Raw genomic sequence first — 16,549 nt, 5'->3', positions numbered from 1 at the left:
TTTTAAGCTACATGTGATAGGTCAATAGTGAGCTCACCAGGCATCTGGTGAATGACTCACAGATGTACATTGGTTGGAAGCTTCTTTCTTTCTTTCTTTCTTTTTTTTGAAAGGGGAAGTGTCCTTTTTTAATTTTAATTTTTTGTGACAAAGTAAATAACAGCAAAGGCAAAAGATATTTTCTTAATGCCCATTGTGTCACCTGAAGGCAATAAAATGGTAATATTGTCTGACACTGATATGCTTTGAATTCATTGTGATTATAATAGTAGGAGTTTTATTTCTCACAATAAGTTTTCCAAATTCTATGAGATGTGAAAACTAGCTTGATGGTAGGAATACATATCAAATAGGAAAATGTAACTTGCACCTATGACCACATATTTTTATTTCAGATGTTAAAATAGAAGATATTTAATGATTCTAATCTAAAATAGAGGAATGAAAATATATCCTTTTAAAATGAGGACAAAAATAGTAGGAATGCATGCTGGAAACTATACCTGAAAAGGGGTTACATTTGAAAATAACTTGTTTGTGATTTTAACAGTTCTTGATAGTCTCTTTGAGAATTTTCCAGCAGTGTTCTCTAGCATATCTTATATTCCTTAGCCTGTGTGAATCCCCTTTTACTATCTACAATGGAAACAACATGAGCTCAAAAGCATACTTTTTCATGTTCATTCCATTTTCCATGATGCTGCTGCAGCAGTGTCAAAAAGACTTATCCAATGTAAAACTTTTATTGGGGTTTCTATTGTACTTTGGTCATCTCTGAAAATATATTTTATTTGTGTATCTGTGCTTGTCAATCATACTTATTTACCATTTTATGTATTATTCAGTTAAGTTCTTAGCACTATTTTTTGTTCATTTGCTTTCATGTTTTTGTTTTAACTTTTCTCACTACATCTGCCTCAGAAGGCTTGGATACTAAAAAATTGATTGGAAATTTGGTTTTATATACATATATATAATTAGAATTGTTATAACTTTTTTTGAACTCTTTTGTTAAAGCCACAGCACTGAACATATTGGTAAGCATTTAATAGATGTTAAGTAAATGCAAAAGTGTTTCTCAACAAAGATATATTTTGAAACCTTAACAAACATCACATTGGGGTATTAGTTCTGATTTAAAGAATATTTATAGTCAATTGAATATCTTAAGCTTTTCAGATGATTGAAAAAGAATTTACGTTTAATATATGTGCTAGTCATGAACACATTTAATATTTAAACATTTTAATGTTTAATGCAAAATTTAAAAGATGATTCAATTAACAGTATTTTAATATTGAACATTGTATTGATTGGATCATTTTGATCATTTAATAAAATAACCCATGGCAAAATTTCACCAAAACATTTTGGAACAGTCTTTCCTTTTGTTGATATTGTAAAGTCTAACAGAAATGCTGATTTTCAATATAGGATTCAAATGAAAGAAAACTTTTATGGCTTAGAGAGGTACATTTAAAAATATTTATTCAATTAAACCATCATATACAGTATTAGCTTAATGACAGCTTTTATAAATTTTATTTTTTATAACAATTACCTGAAAGCCTTTCAGGTCACTTAAAATGTGAGTACCATCTTGGGATTTTCATCTAACTATAAATTCTGGAGGATCAGTTTATTCTGCATTATGGTGTCACAAGTGAAATAGATAGAAGTGGCTTCAAGTAACAGAGGGGCTACTAACAGTTGAATGACTTTAAATTCTGTTTGCCCAAGTTGAACAGTGGGAAAATTAGGGAAATACATACCTACCCCTTTCTATACTGTGTAAGATCCATGAGCTAATTTATGTGAACAAAATTCCTTATGATCTTAGAGTTCCATTAGTTCAAATTATCATTATTAGGATGATCATTATTATATTTGGCAAATTTTCTGTCTAGTTCCTAGTCTATTTCAACTCCTTCGGCATAGATGATTGCGCAAGAAATAATTTGTTTTTGAATGGCTACAGTAATGTTTGCAGAATATATTAAAGTCAAAAAACTCACTTTCAAACCATTTAAAATTCTCTTATATGTTCTTTGTGTTTATTTGGCATATGTACATATGTATACATATATTAAGTGCCAATAAAATCGAAATCAAATATAAGGAAGGTTCTAATATGAGTATCTTTTCTTTATACTATAGTTGGCCTCAAACACTCCTCCTCTCTTTCTTACCTGTTCTGTTGACCTTCTAGATGAGAGTTTCAGAGAAACAACCAGAGGTAGTAGCTGTAGCAAGATAGCAGCTGGGACCATACGGATCTCAGCATCCTGCCTTATGGCCATTATCTTTGTTTCTATCTTTATGCTGCCACTATGTTTCCTTCTTGTGCTCTCTCTGCGTCCTCTCCTCCCGCCTCCTCCTCTTCCTGACTCCAGCTCCCATGGCTCCCTGTAACTCACCCATCCTCCTTCTTCACTTTTTTTCCTCTATTGATATCAGATAAGCAAGATTTTTCCTAATAAAGACAAAAATTTTTAAATATTTTTAAAAGTGTATATAGCTATGCAGCTACTATACCCTAATTCTCATAACCGCCATTAACAAATGAAGAAAAATATAATGTATACATTATCATTTGTATACATTATCAATTAGAGCGTATTAGATCGTAGGTCCCTTACGGGCTGGAAAAAATAGATATTTAAAATAAAGGCAACAATTTTCTCATTTTTCTATGTAGGAGTAGGTTGTTGCTGGAACAAAACATAATTTGAGATTAACAACAAGAAAGACTAGTGAGTAATACTCTTCCCCCCTTCCCCAACTGCTGAAAGTGAAAATCATGTCAGCATCAAGTCATTTTTGCCACATCCCTTGTTAACAGCTTTTTCAGGGTGGGTCATAGTTCTGTGTTTTTGTTAGTGTCTTAACTCCATAGTGACATGCTTAAATCTTATTCCACATTGATTTTGTAGTGTGTGTGTGTATATTTTTAGAATATCTCCTGATGATAGAATTAAATATTAAGTTATTATCAACTTGTCCAAAAATGTATAAGCTTTGAATGAAGAATAAATTTACTAATATGAGTTAATAATTGATTTTTTTTTTGTCTTCAGAATATGTGTATGATGTATCATTGTGAATGTCTAAAAAAGTAAACTTACTGTCTGCCTGTCTCCAGAAAAAAAAAGTGGGACCTAATCAAACTGCCGTGGGGTCAACCCTTGTGGTTTTAAAGGCTCTTAATGTTGTCCAGCTGCAAAATAAAAGGAATTGGGAGGGGAAGTTGGAAGGAGTGGAGGGGGCTGGGGGGGAGGAATGTGTGGAAAAGAACAGGGAGTCTGGCTTTTATTTTTTTTTTAAGTGAGTTCAGTGCCAGCCTGGACATTGGCTGTACAGACTATTGAGCCATTGTCTGCTCCATTTCCAGAATAGCCCCCAGTTAATCACTTCGGCTTTGAAGGGAATTTCCTCGTGGAATTCTCCACAGAAAATCTAATCAACTGACCTGCCCTCTCAACAATGGAAGGCTTTTTTTTCCTCTCTTTCCCTTATTGGGGCGGGCTCTGTAATGTAGCCTTTTGTGCAGAATGAACCCTCCCAGTAGGAGTGGAGAGCGTGTGTGAGTGACTGAGTGTGTGTGTGTGTGTATGTGTGTGTGCATGCGTGTGTGAAGAATGCACACTATCTCGTGTTGGTGAGTGTGTGCTTACTCCCTGACCAGATGCTGCGGTGCACGGGGCAGCCACCATCTCTGCATGCATGTCTGTGTAAGTGTCTCTCTCTGTGTGTGTATGTGCCTCTGTCATTTCATGTCAAAGGTACATTACCTGATTACCTTTCTCGCCTGCCAGATTTTTATCTAGATAATTGGAACTGCTATGGAGGCTGTGCCTTGCCAGCCAGCTTAGAATCTGTAAAGCCATAGTTTGTCCACCTTGTTATCTGTGGCTGCCTGGGCAGAGGAAATTAAAGAGATCCACAGCCAGGGGAGCGCTTCCTACTCCTGACCTCCCCAGCGATCCCAAACAGGACAGTTTGTTAGTAGCGTCTTTTTGTTGTTATGTTTTGATTTCGTTTTGGGTTTTTGTGCGCTCGTGGGTGTTATTTTGGCATGCGGATACCTATTCCCCTCCACATCGCACATCGTGTTTTATGGAGTTTAGAGCTGAGGAAACTTTGGTTGGGTTGCCAGGACGTTCGCACCACTTTGCGGAAAGCACGATCTAACAGGGAGACGGACAGAGTGAGTGACAAGTTGTTTACAGGTTTCCTTGAAGGGGCCTCTGCTATATTTCAATCTGTCAAAGTTGCTTTTCTTCCCTCAGAACAATGCCCGATTGTTGTGTGTGTGAGTGTGTGTGTGTGTGTGTGTGTGTATGTGTGCGTGTATTTCCGTGTGTGAACGGAGAGAGCCTAGAAAAGGGTGAGAAGGAGTAACAATTCTTTGTGTAAAAATGCTATTGCTAACATTTAAATTTTTTGCTTCATTAGTTAATAAATGCAGTTTAATCGAGCTTCTGTTATTATCTAGACTTGGTTTTTAATCAGCAAATATGTTTTACAAAATCATACTGTTATGCGTGTGTGTGTGTGAGTTTTATGATTCAGAAGACAGAGTATGGGAGACGTGTTAAATGAGTTGACTTCTCACATTCAGTGATGTCTAGAAGAGAGAATTAAAAGGAAAGGACAGGCACCCTGAGGTTGTCTAGAGCCTTGCAGCCGGAGCGTGTGGCTCCGCGGAGGGGGGAGCAGCCAGACCCGGCTGCTGGAAGTGCACTGCCCCTTTAAGAGACTGGTCAAGGAGTCCTAGGAGAGGGAGAGGAGGGAAAGGAGGGGGGGAGAAAGAGGGAGAGAGAGAGACAGAGAGAGAGAGGGAGAGAGAGAGAGAGGGAGGGAGGGGGGGAAGAGAGAGAGAGAAAATCAATTGGTTTAGAAGGTTTGGACTCACTTGACAGGTTCAGTTGGAGACGATCATAGGTGGCTGCTGTGACAAAGGGAAATTGTGCTTTTCCAGCATGCTTACTGACCCTGATTTACCTCAGGAGTTTGAAAGGTGAGTACAGTTTTTTCCCCCTAATATATTGAAGTACAACTCTCCCATTTTACAGTAGTCTCTGAATCATTGGAAGATGCTCCCCCAAAACGTGTTTGTTAGAGAAGCTTTTAGCTTGGGCTTCTGCAGTCTTGTTAGCTGATTTTTTTTTGTTGTGGTTGCCCGGACCAAATTGAACTGATTTGCAAAGTCTCCGGGATTTCTGCTAATGTTTTCAGGTTGCGTCCTGTAACAGCAAATTAAATGAACCTTAAGCATCTCTCTCTCTCCCCAACTCGTTGCTTCTCTCTTTCTCATTCACTCTCTTATTTTCTTCCTTCATTGATTGTTTTCTCCCCACCTTTTAAAAATGCTTTTGTGCAGAATGTTACCATTTTCAGCATCTCGGTCTCATGTAATTTCTAGGGTGACAGAAGGTTTTAGTGGTGCTTTAAACGGAGGCTATAAGTTCCTATTTGATCCTTCCGTAAAACTTTGGAAGCTGCTCAGTAAAGCACATGACCTTTTGTTGATATAAGAGAGCGTTTTTTTTTTTTTTCCTCCAAAGAAAATTTAACATCACCGCTATATTAGATTACTCCATAAGTGTCAAAAATAGGGGGGGAAAGGGGATAAATGGGGCTGTTCCCTTTCTAAGTTTTAGTGACCACTTTTTGTGTTAGCTGTCTTCACTGAATTTTAATTTACTGTATTTTCCCCTTTTGCTATGATGGGAATAGTGTATTTGTAATTAAGTTGTTCCTATTTAGAGAAGTATCTGCAACATCCTTTTATTTGATGTTGTTGCAAGTAAAGCAGGGCTTTGAAAGAATTTTAGCCCTCTTAATGTTCCTATAAGTACACATTGCAATTTTTAAATTTGAGTTCTTATCCCAGCATAAGTTCATTTTTTTGAACTATAAATAGAATTTTGTTTGCCATTAAAAAGAATTCAAACTTTGTATTCTGTATGGTGAATTAAAAAAAAAAAAGCTAAAAAAAGCCAGGATGCATGATACCCAGGCTTTTTTTCATTTTCATGAAAGCTACCTTCTGTATAAACATTTGTTGTATCTGACTATGCAATGCAAGCTAGGTGCTAGACCAGCTGGTTAAAAATATGCTAAGTCAAGCTGTTCATCGCTCAAACGACTGAATTTGATATGAAAAGACGAAAAAAGAAAGGACAAAGATTAAAACATTCTAGAAGTGAAGCAATGGAAGAGAAAAAGAGTATTGAGGATAAAGTAACGCTTGAATGTGGTCACATATTAGAGAAGCCAGTATCAAATCAGGGAAGAAAGTAAAATAGCCAACATATATACTTCAGTGCTGTCATCTTTCTTTGATTTCTTCTGTGTGTTTTTTTGTATAATTAAAGTGCATCTTTACTAGATAATTCCAGCGAATGTTTGAGCTTTCTTTACAGTTTTGAATTAAAATTTTCAGTTCTATATATTAACTCTTTAATTAGTGAGCTTTTATTTGCAAATATAGCCTTATTTCATAGGTAGATGTTGAAGTTATTCATAGTGAAACATACTATACATTACCTAATGTAGCGATTTGCTAATTTAACACAGTTAAGTTTTCTAGAATGCACAGAGTAGCACTTAAATGATAATATTCTTTAATTCTAATTATACTTTTTGCAAATACAACTCTGAGACTGATTTGTAAGCCTGTTAACAGATTGTACTTATAAAAAGGTAGTTACATATTAACAGGCTGCAGCCTATTTCTCTATATAGGCAAGCTTCCTGCTGTGAACTTTATTTGTATTTTTTTTTTCAATTATCTCTTTTTAAACTAAACTTTTCCCTTTCCTATTCTGATGCTCAAATCTGTTAACATCTTTTTTCCTCCTGGTGGGAATTTCATTTTTTTTTTTCACCCAGAGGCATGCTTTTCTAACTAGCTAATTAAATAAGCAAGTGATAATCAATAGGGTTGTTAGTATGACTATCAAATTTAGAAATATTAGTATCTAAAATAATTCTGAAAAATGCCGTACACTATAACGTTCCTTAATAATTTCCCCTGTGGCTGTAATTGGTAATACATACAAAGATGTCAGCAAATCATTACTATTTGTTTACATTGAATTTGTACGGGTGAGTGTCTCTATAGGCAACCATGCATGATACAGTATATCATGTAGACACAATATTGAATATTTGTATTCTCCAAAGGAGGTATTTATGATGTAATGAAACTATCAAATATAATTAGATTTTTTTTTTTTTGCCTTTTCAACTGTTTGCAACTTTCACTGAATAAATAGGTCATTTCTATTGACTGTTAATTTTTATTCTGTTGGATCACTTGCTATAGATGATTTTCCGCTTAAACTTAGAAATCTAAAAGAAGACTGCTAAATTTCTTTGTGAAAAAGAGAACTTTGATCTAGAGAACATAATAAATTGCTTGGGGTTCATGTACTGTAAAAGTTTTATGTGATCATTTTTAACTAATTTCATTGGTAGAGTCTTGTCCATCTTTTATTCTTCCCAGCCTGTAGACTATTTGAACTTTAAGGAATATTCAAAACTTAAATATCAGGATCAAAATTTGGGTTCAGATTTGTATGTGTCTATATTATCATCACTAGAAATGAACATGGTCAGTACTCTCAGACTAACAAGCAGTTATTAAATAGTTAAGAAGTAGTAACAATTTCATTGTTTGTTAAAAATATGCAGGAGGTAGTGCAAATAGAACAGTGATTCTAAAAGGTAAAGAACTTGAAATATTTTTATTTTCAAGCATCCTTGTGATAGACTGATTATGATTACTGAAAAACACAATTCCCAGGTGGGAAGCAAATGGGCGTATATGTTCTAAAGATTATTCGTAAGGAAACTCTTTTACATTTTACCGTTTAGAGAAAACATAGCTGGCAACATGGTCTAAATGTGAGTAATAGCATCATTAGAACGAATGCCCGAAGTTTCCCCAAATATTTAAAAGAAGTCAATAAATGTATATATTTAACTGAAAGTAGATAATGAAAAATTGTGACTTAAGGTTTTCCTTTGAGAATGTCACCTATTTTTTGATATTCCAAGGAAGAAATGAAAATATTTGCCTTAAATGTCAATATTAGTTTGTTCATGATAAGTAAAACAGCCATTTTTGGTAGTTTCTCAATATTCTATTTCTTTCCTTTTTATTTTATCTGTCCTCTTTGGTTGTAATATAATAGTTTTGTGTCTAAGCTACTCGTTACAGTTTCTAATTGCTTTATGTTAGAAACTTAAATAGCAAGTGTAAGATGATTGCTTAAGAAGACAGTTCTGATAATGTCTAGAAAGAAGAAAAAAGTTGGGATTGAAAGTCGTGGGATTATGCAAATTAGGTTGTTAGTATCACCTATTTGATTGCTTCTCCCAAATTGGTGCAGACAACAGACAGCAGATTTTCTAGATGTTGAAAGGAACACTACAATAGTAAAACCTTCTGCAATAAAAATTAACTTATTTGCTTCATATTTCCATCAAATTTATTTCTGGTCATGCTGACTAAATAATTTTTCTTATTAGGAAACTTTTCAGTATTTTTCTGAAGAAAGAAATATACATCAGATCCTTTTACAAACTAATTCATAAAATTCCATGAAAAGCTACTGCTGGACATTTGCAAAAAACTACTCTTTGACATTAGTGGTATTTTAGTTACCTAAAGTTTGACCATAGTAATGAAATATTTATTACACAGATATATTTTGCTTAATTAAAGACTTTAACAACAACAACAAAAAAATCCATTGTGCTCACGAGTGATAAGTGCATTCAGGTTAGCAGGCACACTCTAGGTGTGAATCACAGAAAAGTTATCTGTTCACATTCTGTCACCTAATGGCAACTGTAAACCTGTAAGTTTGATATTATGTTTTCAGGATGTTCTGATAGCCTTTGGTAATTTTATTTATTTGTTATTTACTACTACTTTGTAGAGGAGACAATGTCTACAACTGAGTATAGATTTTAATTACCATGTCAATAATTTGCAAGCTAACTGAGCTAAGACATTGGTTTGGAATGCAGCTTGCATGAGGCAGTTCATAAACCACATTTCTATCACACTTATGCTGAAATACTGTCCCGAAGACTTGGCAGGAGACCTGACTGATTACCAAGAACAATTAAGGGTTAAATGTCAGGTGACATTGTGTACTGCTCAGTGTTTAGCAGGTTTGATAGACATAGAAATGTGCAAATATTACGCTTACTTCACATGTTGGTGTGTTCTTATCTTGTGTTTCTCAAATATAATAAGCACATGTTAAAGTATTTACCTGTTCTTAGGAAGCTTTTGGCAAAAATCTTGTATAGGCATCATACATGAGAGGCAGATAATAAGACCTGTTCTGATTCTTTAGCACATTAGTCCTTCACAGAGTTGGAAACTATTTCATATGAATTGCACTCATAATGCATTTAGAAAGCAAAATTACATTCATGGGTAAAGGCTGATTTTTATTGTCTGTTTTCTTTCCACTATCAATTCTTCAGCAACCTAATGAGTATATTGTATAATGCAGATGTGCATTATGGAGGCTGAATATCTCCCTTTTTATAGATTAGTTAAATAAGTATAACTGATGAGTTTTGTTTTCTTTCATAATTTGTTATTCATTTATAATTTCAATGGGGTTATCCAACAGCCTGGGAAAGAAACTAATCTAAGTTTTTCTCTTGTACTAACTCATGTATAGTTCCAATATGCCAGGTCTCTGATTCCGATGATGGCAGTAAGATAATAAGATTTTTAAAGGTTTAGCCAAAGCATGAAATATCTCCTTCCTAATGGAAAATTTTCTTGAACAAGAAATGGACAAAAACATAACAAAGTCTTCCTTCCTTCCTTCATTCTCTCCTTCTTTCTCTTTCATTGATTGATAGCATCATCATTTGTATTAAATGTGAAATTTGATTACTATGTAGATAAACAGGATCAAGTGGTATTGCTAGAGTGGGAAAAAAATTTAAATTTGACGTGCTTTAGGAGAATGCCACTATTCCTTCATTGTGATCAGGAACTGATAGTGGTTCAGGAGAAGACCTTTTTATTCTTTCTGACCTCTGTGTTTTCTCCTGCAGTTTGGAAGCTGTTCTTTCTTTCCTTTAGTGTTGTCTATTCTTTTCTTTACTTACTAATTGAGAGTTCACACATCTTCTCTGGATATATTGTGGCGTATGGTTTTGCTTGTCCAATAGGGGGGTGTTGCATTTCTCCACATTCAGTATCCTTTTCCCTTGGAGCCTGAGAGTAAAACCTCAGCAGTACTCCCTCCCTTTGCCAGCCTGAGGAGTCAGAGACTCAAAGTTGTTCCCAGCTCTTGCGCCTTCATTGTAGAGCTGCATTCTGCTCAGTGGGCTGCCGAGAAGGACCAGACCGAAACAAGATTTAGAAGAATTCTGGTGAGAACTGTTTATAGGGATATGGTATTTTAAAAGAATGTAGTAAACAAACAGAATTGTGGCATAAACAAAGATAATTAGCATAAACAATGTCGTTTTAGGACAGGTGGTTTAAAAAAACAAACAAAACAAAAAACCCAAATATGAACCCAATTTGAATGCTGCCAGTTTGGAACCACTGAACCTTAATCTGTACTTCATGAGAATTACCCAGGTTTGTTGATAAACTTGTTAACATGCGTTTTTTGTTTCTTTTGTATCATTTTCCGGTCATTATGCCCTTTTGTCACCCAGCTTGAAAGTAATTAATCTATATTACAAGGTAGTTTAAGGAGTTTTTGCCCATAAACATGACAGAAGGAAAATTTAAAACAAAAGCTTATGGATGTTCATAGACATTTGAAATCAGTGTCAAACCTTAAATCAATTCAAACCTGAACTCGGCTCATTGTATTTCAAACCTCTCTTTTATCTAAGTAACATTTTAGTCACTTGGCTCTTTAGTGTTAATACATTTACTTTTGTCTTGTCTTAAAATTCAGAGATTTGTTTTGCTGTGGCTAAATCAGCATTTCTGTGTTATGTGTTTCTTTCTAAGTGTTGCTTATTTCTTATTATTGTTCTCTGTAACTTAGTGAAGGTGGTACAGCAGCGTATAAATGTATCTGATGATCATGCAATATGAGGATGCTAGTTATTATGAACCACATTATCTAAACGTACTATGCCGTCGTGATGAATTTTTATCTGGAGACATTTAGGTTTATTACTAAATGACGTTTTTTCTTAATGCCTTGTACTGAAATGTTTTGACTTAAATGAAATGTGGAGTGTGGTGAACAGAAAGCTGTTTATTTTTCTTGCATTAAGGATCAAAGTTCTTTATTGAAGTTAAAGAGATTTTTTTTTTCTCTTCACTTTCTCATGGACAATGGGACCAGAAATTCAAAGTGGATATCTCTGATATTCTGTGGCCCTTCTCTTTGCTGAAATGAAAGCATTTGTGAATGAGTTTTGGTTTCTTGGAGTTATAAAATGTGTGTAAACTAGTAAACCATGTCTCATTCATGTGCTATGGAGATTTCTCGTACTTCAGGGACAAAAATAATTTGGCTACTAACGAATTAGGGCTACCTGCCAGTGCCAACACATAGTGTAGGTAAGAGGAACACTATAAAGAAAAGCTGCTGGCAGCAAATCCGTTGAAACTTTCATATGTAACAGCGTTTCTATTTCTGCTCTTCACATCTTTGAAAGAAAGTGTGTTTTAGAAAAGAAAATGTTAAAAAACAGATGATATGATCTTTCTTAAAAATGTATGTGTAGCTCCACTTTAATATTTCTCATTGTGGAGATGCATAGGGTTTCATTATGTTCTATGCACTCTTGGTTCCCCTACCTTTCCCAATCATTTCTGTCACATTGAAACCTAAGGATCAGATGCATGAGAGTAAGTGTAATATGAAGAAATGAAATTCACTGCATAGAGCCAAAAAAAGCCTCAGAGCCTTATATGATTTTGATATTGGCAGTTTAAGGGAGTTAGATCAATTGGGACACTGAGCAGAAATTTTATAAAGGATGTGTCCTCTCATTTAGGGCTTCAGGAACATTTTCAAGAAAAGAAGGGAAAGAGTTAACCTGTGTTGCCTGTTGTTAATTTCTTAGTGTAGGAGAAAAAGAAGAAGTAGACCCAAATCATGTTTTCTTGGCATATTTTTAATCAAAATTTATTTCAGAATGTAGTCAGTGTTTACATTAGTACTGAATTTGCCTTTGTTTTTTTTTTTTGTTTGTTTGTTTTTGTTTTTGTATTAAGTACGACTGAAATACTAGGGAGATAGATTGTTTGAACACTGGTTGTGAAACTTTTACAGAAGATCTTTCACATATCATTTTAAACTATGTTTATCTAATAAAAGATATCCTAATGAAAAAGAAATACAACACTGAAAATGAGAAATATTCCTTAACCTAAGAGAACACAAGTGGAAAAGTAATACTTTATTATACTATTAATTTTTCAGTCACAGTTAATTAGGTTGCTTGACAAAGTTCTAAAACACTTTTATTCTAATTGCAGAGTTAAAGTATTATTTGTTTGCCTACAATTCTTCCTTTGGTTATTTGCCCTGGGCCAGTGTTTGTTGGGCAATGGTTTTCAAAGTCCAAAGACTTTTTTTTCACTTCTCTCCTGAGGTCCCTTTGTCATTTTTTTTTTTTTTTTTAAGCTAGTGAGTTTCATAATATGTTTGAAAAGAGGTTGCAGGGGGATGTCACATATAATTAAGGTTAATATTTCCTTCCTTTTTTCTTATCTGTACTCTAAGAGGTCTATGTTGGAGATTCGTTAGGATAATGTATAGTATTCCCATTATTTAGTGTACAACGGAATGAACTGGTGCTCAGACTATTCAATTTAATATGTATTCACTAATTCAACTTTGACCTTGAGTGATAACTGAATATAAAATATCAGATTCAGATTCTTTGTCATCTATAATACAGCATTACGTATTATTATATTTTATGTAATATTAAAAGTACCAATAGTCAGACAGAACACCTAGGAATGGGAAAAGAAAGATAACTATGAATGCTATTCCTAAGAGTAGAACTTCTGTTTTCCTCCAGTCCTAAACATAACTACAATTTGGGAAATAGAGGAAAAGGTATTGTTTTTAGGACCGTAAGGATTATGATATATAAATATTTATAGGGTAATTATTTCTAAAAATGTTAGCATTACTCGACAAATATATGGATCTAATTTGACCTATAAACAATTTAAGAATATTTAATGCTTTAAAAGCATTCTTCGAGAGAAATAAAAGCAAATCCAAAAGATCCTGATAACAATTTAAAGAATCAAAGTGATGGGACAATATATTTGGACTTTTATAAGTGAATGAAACGATAGTTGGAATTCACTAACAGTTATATGAAGGATTATTTTAGGGAATGTAATAGTTACATGTGTGTGCACATGCAAAAGTTAGAAAGCCAGGAGAAACTTTTTCATTTATAGGGCAGTTGATCTCTTGAATGAATCCTGCCAAATTCTAATGAAGCTGCAGTTTTGGCAAAAAATCTTGAAAGGAAGAAATATTTCATAGAAATACAAACAAGGTTCATTCCCGTTTTCTGGTTTGCAGCTCAGAATCCTGTGGCATGTGCTACAGGAACATATAATAGTATTCCAGCTTGAAAAAGATTAAAGGTGGTATTGTGGTGTATATTTAATGGAAAATTGGAACTGAAGACATTGGGTGAATCAAGGTATGCTCGAGTAACCTTTGGGGATATTTGAGGTTTTAGGTTGAGATAATAAGAAAGTTGAGTGTTCAGGGTCTAAAGCATACCTATCAAATGAATGAGTGTGTGTGTGTGTGTGTGTAATATGATTTATCTCCTCTATAAATAAAATAATTTCCTCTTTTAGGTAAGATTTATATTTGCCAGTATTTTCACTGATTTTCTTTTTTTTTTTTTTTTTTTGGAAATGTAACATAGTACCAAGCGCTATTAGCTAGATGTTAAGATCTCAAGTTCTAGTTCTTCTTTAAAAACTGAGATCTCTTTGACTCTTAGTGTATGCATCTGTAAAATTAGAAGATAGGATGGATAATTTCTAAAATCAGTTAACTCTAAAATTTCATTACTTTGAACTACATTTGCAGTGTCCCCAGCTCCTAACTCTAGTGGTCAGAATTCTTTGCATGTATGTAGCTATTTGGAGATTATCTCTATAGCCAGCCTTTACATGTAGAATCACTTCAGTTTACCTGTCAATTAGGTATCATTACACAGGAACAAGCAACCATAGTGTCTTAGGAGTTTTTAATCTAAATAGCATGTGTAATTCTTATTTAGGATTAAGTGCCCAAGTTTGCTCTGAGCTATTTGAAGTGTTTCAAAAGATAAGATTCACATTCTATGATCCTGAAACTCTCAGGCATCAGATCACCATTCTGAACAATTACAAATATTGTAAAAGATAAATTTATATGGTTAAATGAACAAGACACTATGGGGAAATATGAAAAGCCTAAGAGTGGCACTTTAGGTAAGGGATCTAAAGGTCTGTTTATAGGGATAAAAGAAAAGAAAAAATATGAAGATTCCTCAGGAGAGCATTAGTACAGCACAGGGGCTATGGACAGTATATGTCCTTATATGAATAATTAAAACATAGGGCTGGAAAGTAGCAAGATCAACTAATATTACACACATGTAGTCCAAAGAAAAATGTTGAGTGTTTCTCAAAATAAATAACTATTAGCATTACCAGGCCAGCCAATTTGATATGCATTATACTATACTTGCTAGTTGGCAGTTTCAAGAAATTTTAAACTCTACACAGCAAGGGAGTAGAGCAAAGAGCAATGAAGTATGCATTTAAAAAGCTATATCGAGCAGACAAGCTTCATATATTGTTAATATATTTGTCAGGTCGCATGCTGTTTTTTTTTGTTTGGTTTTGTTTTTTTAATGCACTGTTGGAAAAACAGTGTAGTTATATCATCAGGAACATACATATCTAAGGTTCTTCCGCATTAGCTCTACTTAGAAAATATGTCTGTGGTATCATGAAATCTTTGTACAAATTAGTTTATATTTAATAGATTCATGTATTTGAGATAACAGGAATCTGCTATGTTAAAATTATTTTTTTTACAGAATAATTATGATGTAGATTTTTTTATTTGGTTCCTGCCACTTTTATTTAGGCACAAAGAATGGGTATTATTCTCTTGTTCTCCTTCTATAGATATAAATGTTGAAAAAAGAAAGAAAGAAGGAAAATAACCTCACTGAACCAGCACTACATTTAGAACTAGGACCAAAGAGAAATGTGCAAATATCCTACTGTTAAACCAGAAAGAAAATCTGGAAATCATCCAGTTGGGCAACTTACTGCTAATATATTTTATAATCCAGCATTTAGTTATATACAAAGTTGGCATATGTTCCTACAGTTTCTAAATCAAGAATTAAAACTTTGTGATGTATAAGTCACTTACATCGTTTGGGTTTCAGCCATGCATCTATGAATGGACTTAAAAATAAGTATAAAATTATTTATCCCCCAATGCAAATGAGCCAGCTTAAACTTATAAAAATTTATAAAAATATTTGGGTATGTCTGAATGCAAGCCACTGCATTCAGATTTTTAAAACTAAGTTTAATTTTTGGCAAATGTAAAATGATCAGCACTTTAATAAAAATAATTTTTTGTTTGATAACATACTAGTCAGATATCTGCAAATTATTTCAGCATATAAAATAATACATGTAAGAAATTGGTTAACTTATATTTTAGTTTTGTAGTTAATATAGTTGTTTTAAATGTACTTACGATTATTGATCCCAGGTAACGTGTACTTAAATAGCAGCAATGCAACTATAGTTTCCTCTAACTGCTTAGTGCTAATAATTAAATATTCCAAAAACACATCTCTTATCACTTTATATATGGGACATCTGATGCACTAATAGTTATTTTTGCAAGTATCAGTATATTAAGTATTTGAGTAATGAATTTGCTGATTTAACATATTCCTATGCTTTAAGCTGCACAAATTAAAGTTCACTTATTTTTGCATAATCACGAGAATGAATCATTTCATAGAATAAATGATTGAACAACTAAAAACAGTGATTTTTCTGTTAATCTAAGAAGGTCACACACATACTATTGCTTTTTAAAGTATTATTTGTACAAACATTTTGAAAACTAGAAAACATTAAATAACTTAAAGACACAATTATGTATACAAATCCAGTGCATTATAGATTTTCATAGTAAAAGCAACATAAGAGGTTTTGCATTGGCTACATATTCTTTGGACTGGAAGTTAAGCTTGAAGAAATACATAGATTTCTTTTTACGGGGAACTCTATAGCAAGCAAACCAAATCACCTAAGAAACAGAACCCTTATTTTTGATAAAAAATTGTTTTCACAGATATAATCTGTTGAAAGCCAGAAGCCATCCAAAGTGCTGATACCAATTTAAGAAGATGATCTTTTGCCTTAATTATACATCTGGGAAATATTAGCTGAACATTTTGTGGAGAACAGTGAATACCTTAGTTGCCAGTTGTCTAAAATGCTGCTAATGAT

General features: G+C 33.6%; 1 protein-coding gene across 28 annotated transcripts in view; it reads left to right on the top strand.

Moving 5' to 3' along the window:
- The window catches only part of SOX5 (SRY-box transcription factor 5), a 1,030,085-nt gene that overhangs the window by 611,071 nt on the left and 402,465 nt on the right, over positions 1 to 16,549 (top strand). For 4 of the 28 annotated variants that reach the window (XM_015151288.3, XM_015151287.3, XM_001100817.4 and 1 more), the window contains exon 1: positions 4,910 to 5,020. The exons of the other annotated variants lie outside the window; for them this stretch is intronic. In XM_015151288.3, coding sequence (XP_015006774.1) covers positions 4,983 to 5,020 — 38 coding nt within the window. In that variant the 5' untranslated portion in view covers positions 4,910 to 4,982. Of the gene's footprint in view, positions 1 to 4,909; positions 5,021 to 16,549 lie in introns of those variants that run through there. 28 annotated transcript variants of the gene reach the window in all.

This window comes from Macaca mulatta, chromosome 11, assembly GCF_049350105.2.
Source record: "Macaca mulatta isolate MMU2019108-1 chromosome 11, T2T-MMU8v2.0, whole genome shotgun sequence".
In the NCBI taxonomy this organism is placed as follows: Eukaryota; Metazoa; Chordata; class Mammalia; order Primates; family Cercopithecidae; genus Macaca; species Macaca mulatta.
The sequence above is the reverse complement of the archived record's forward strand: the minus strand, read 5'-3'. Positions and strand labels throughout refer to the sequence as shown.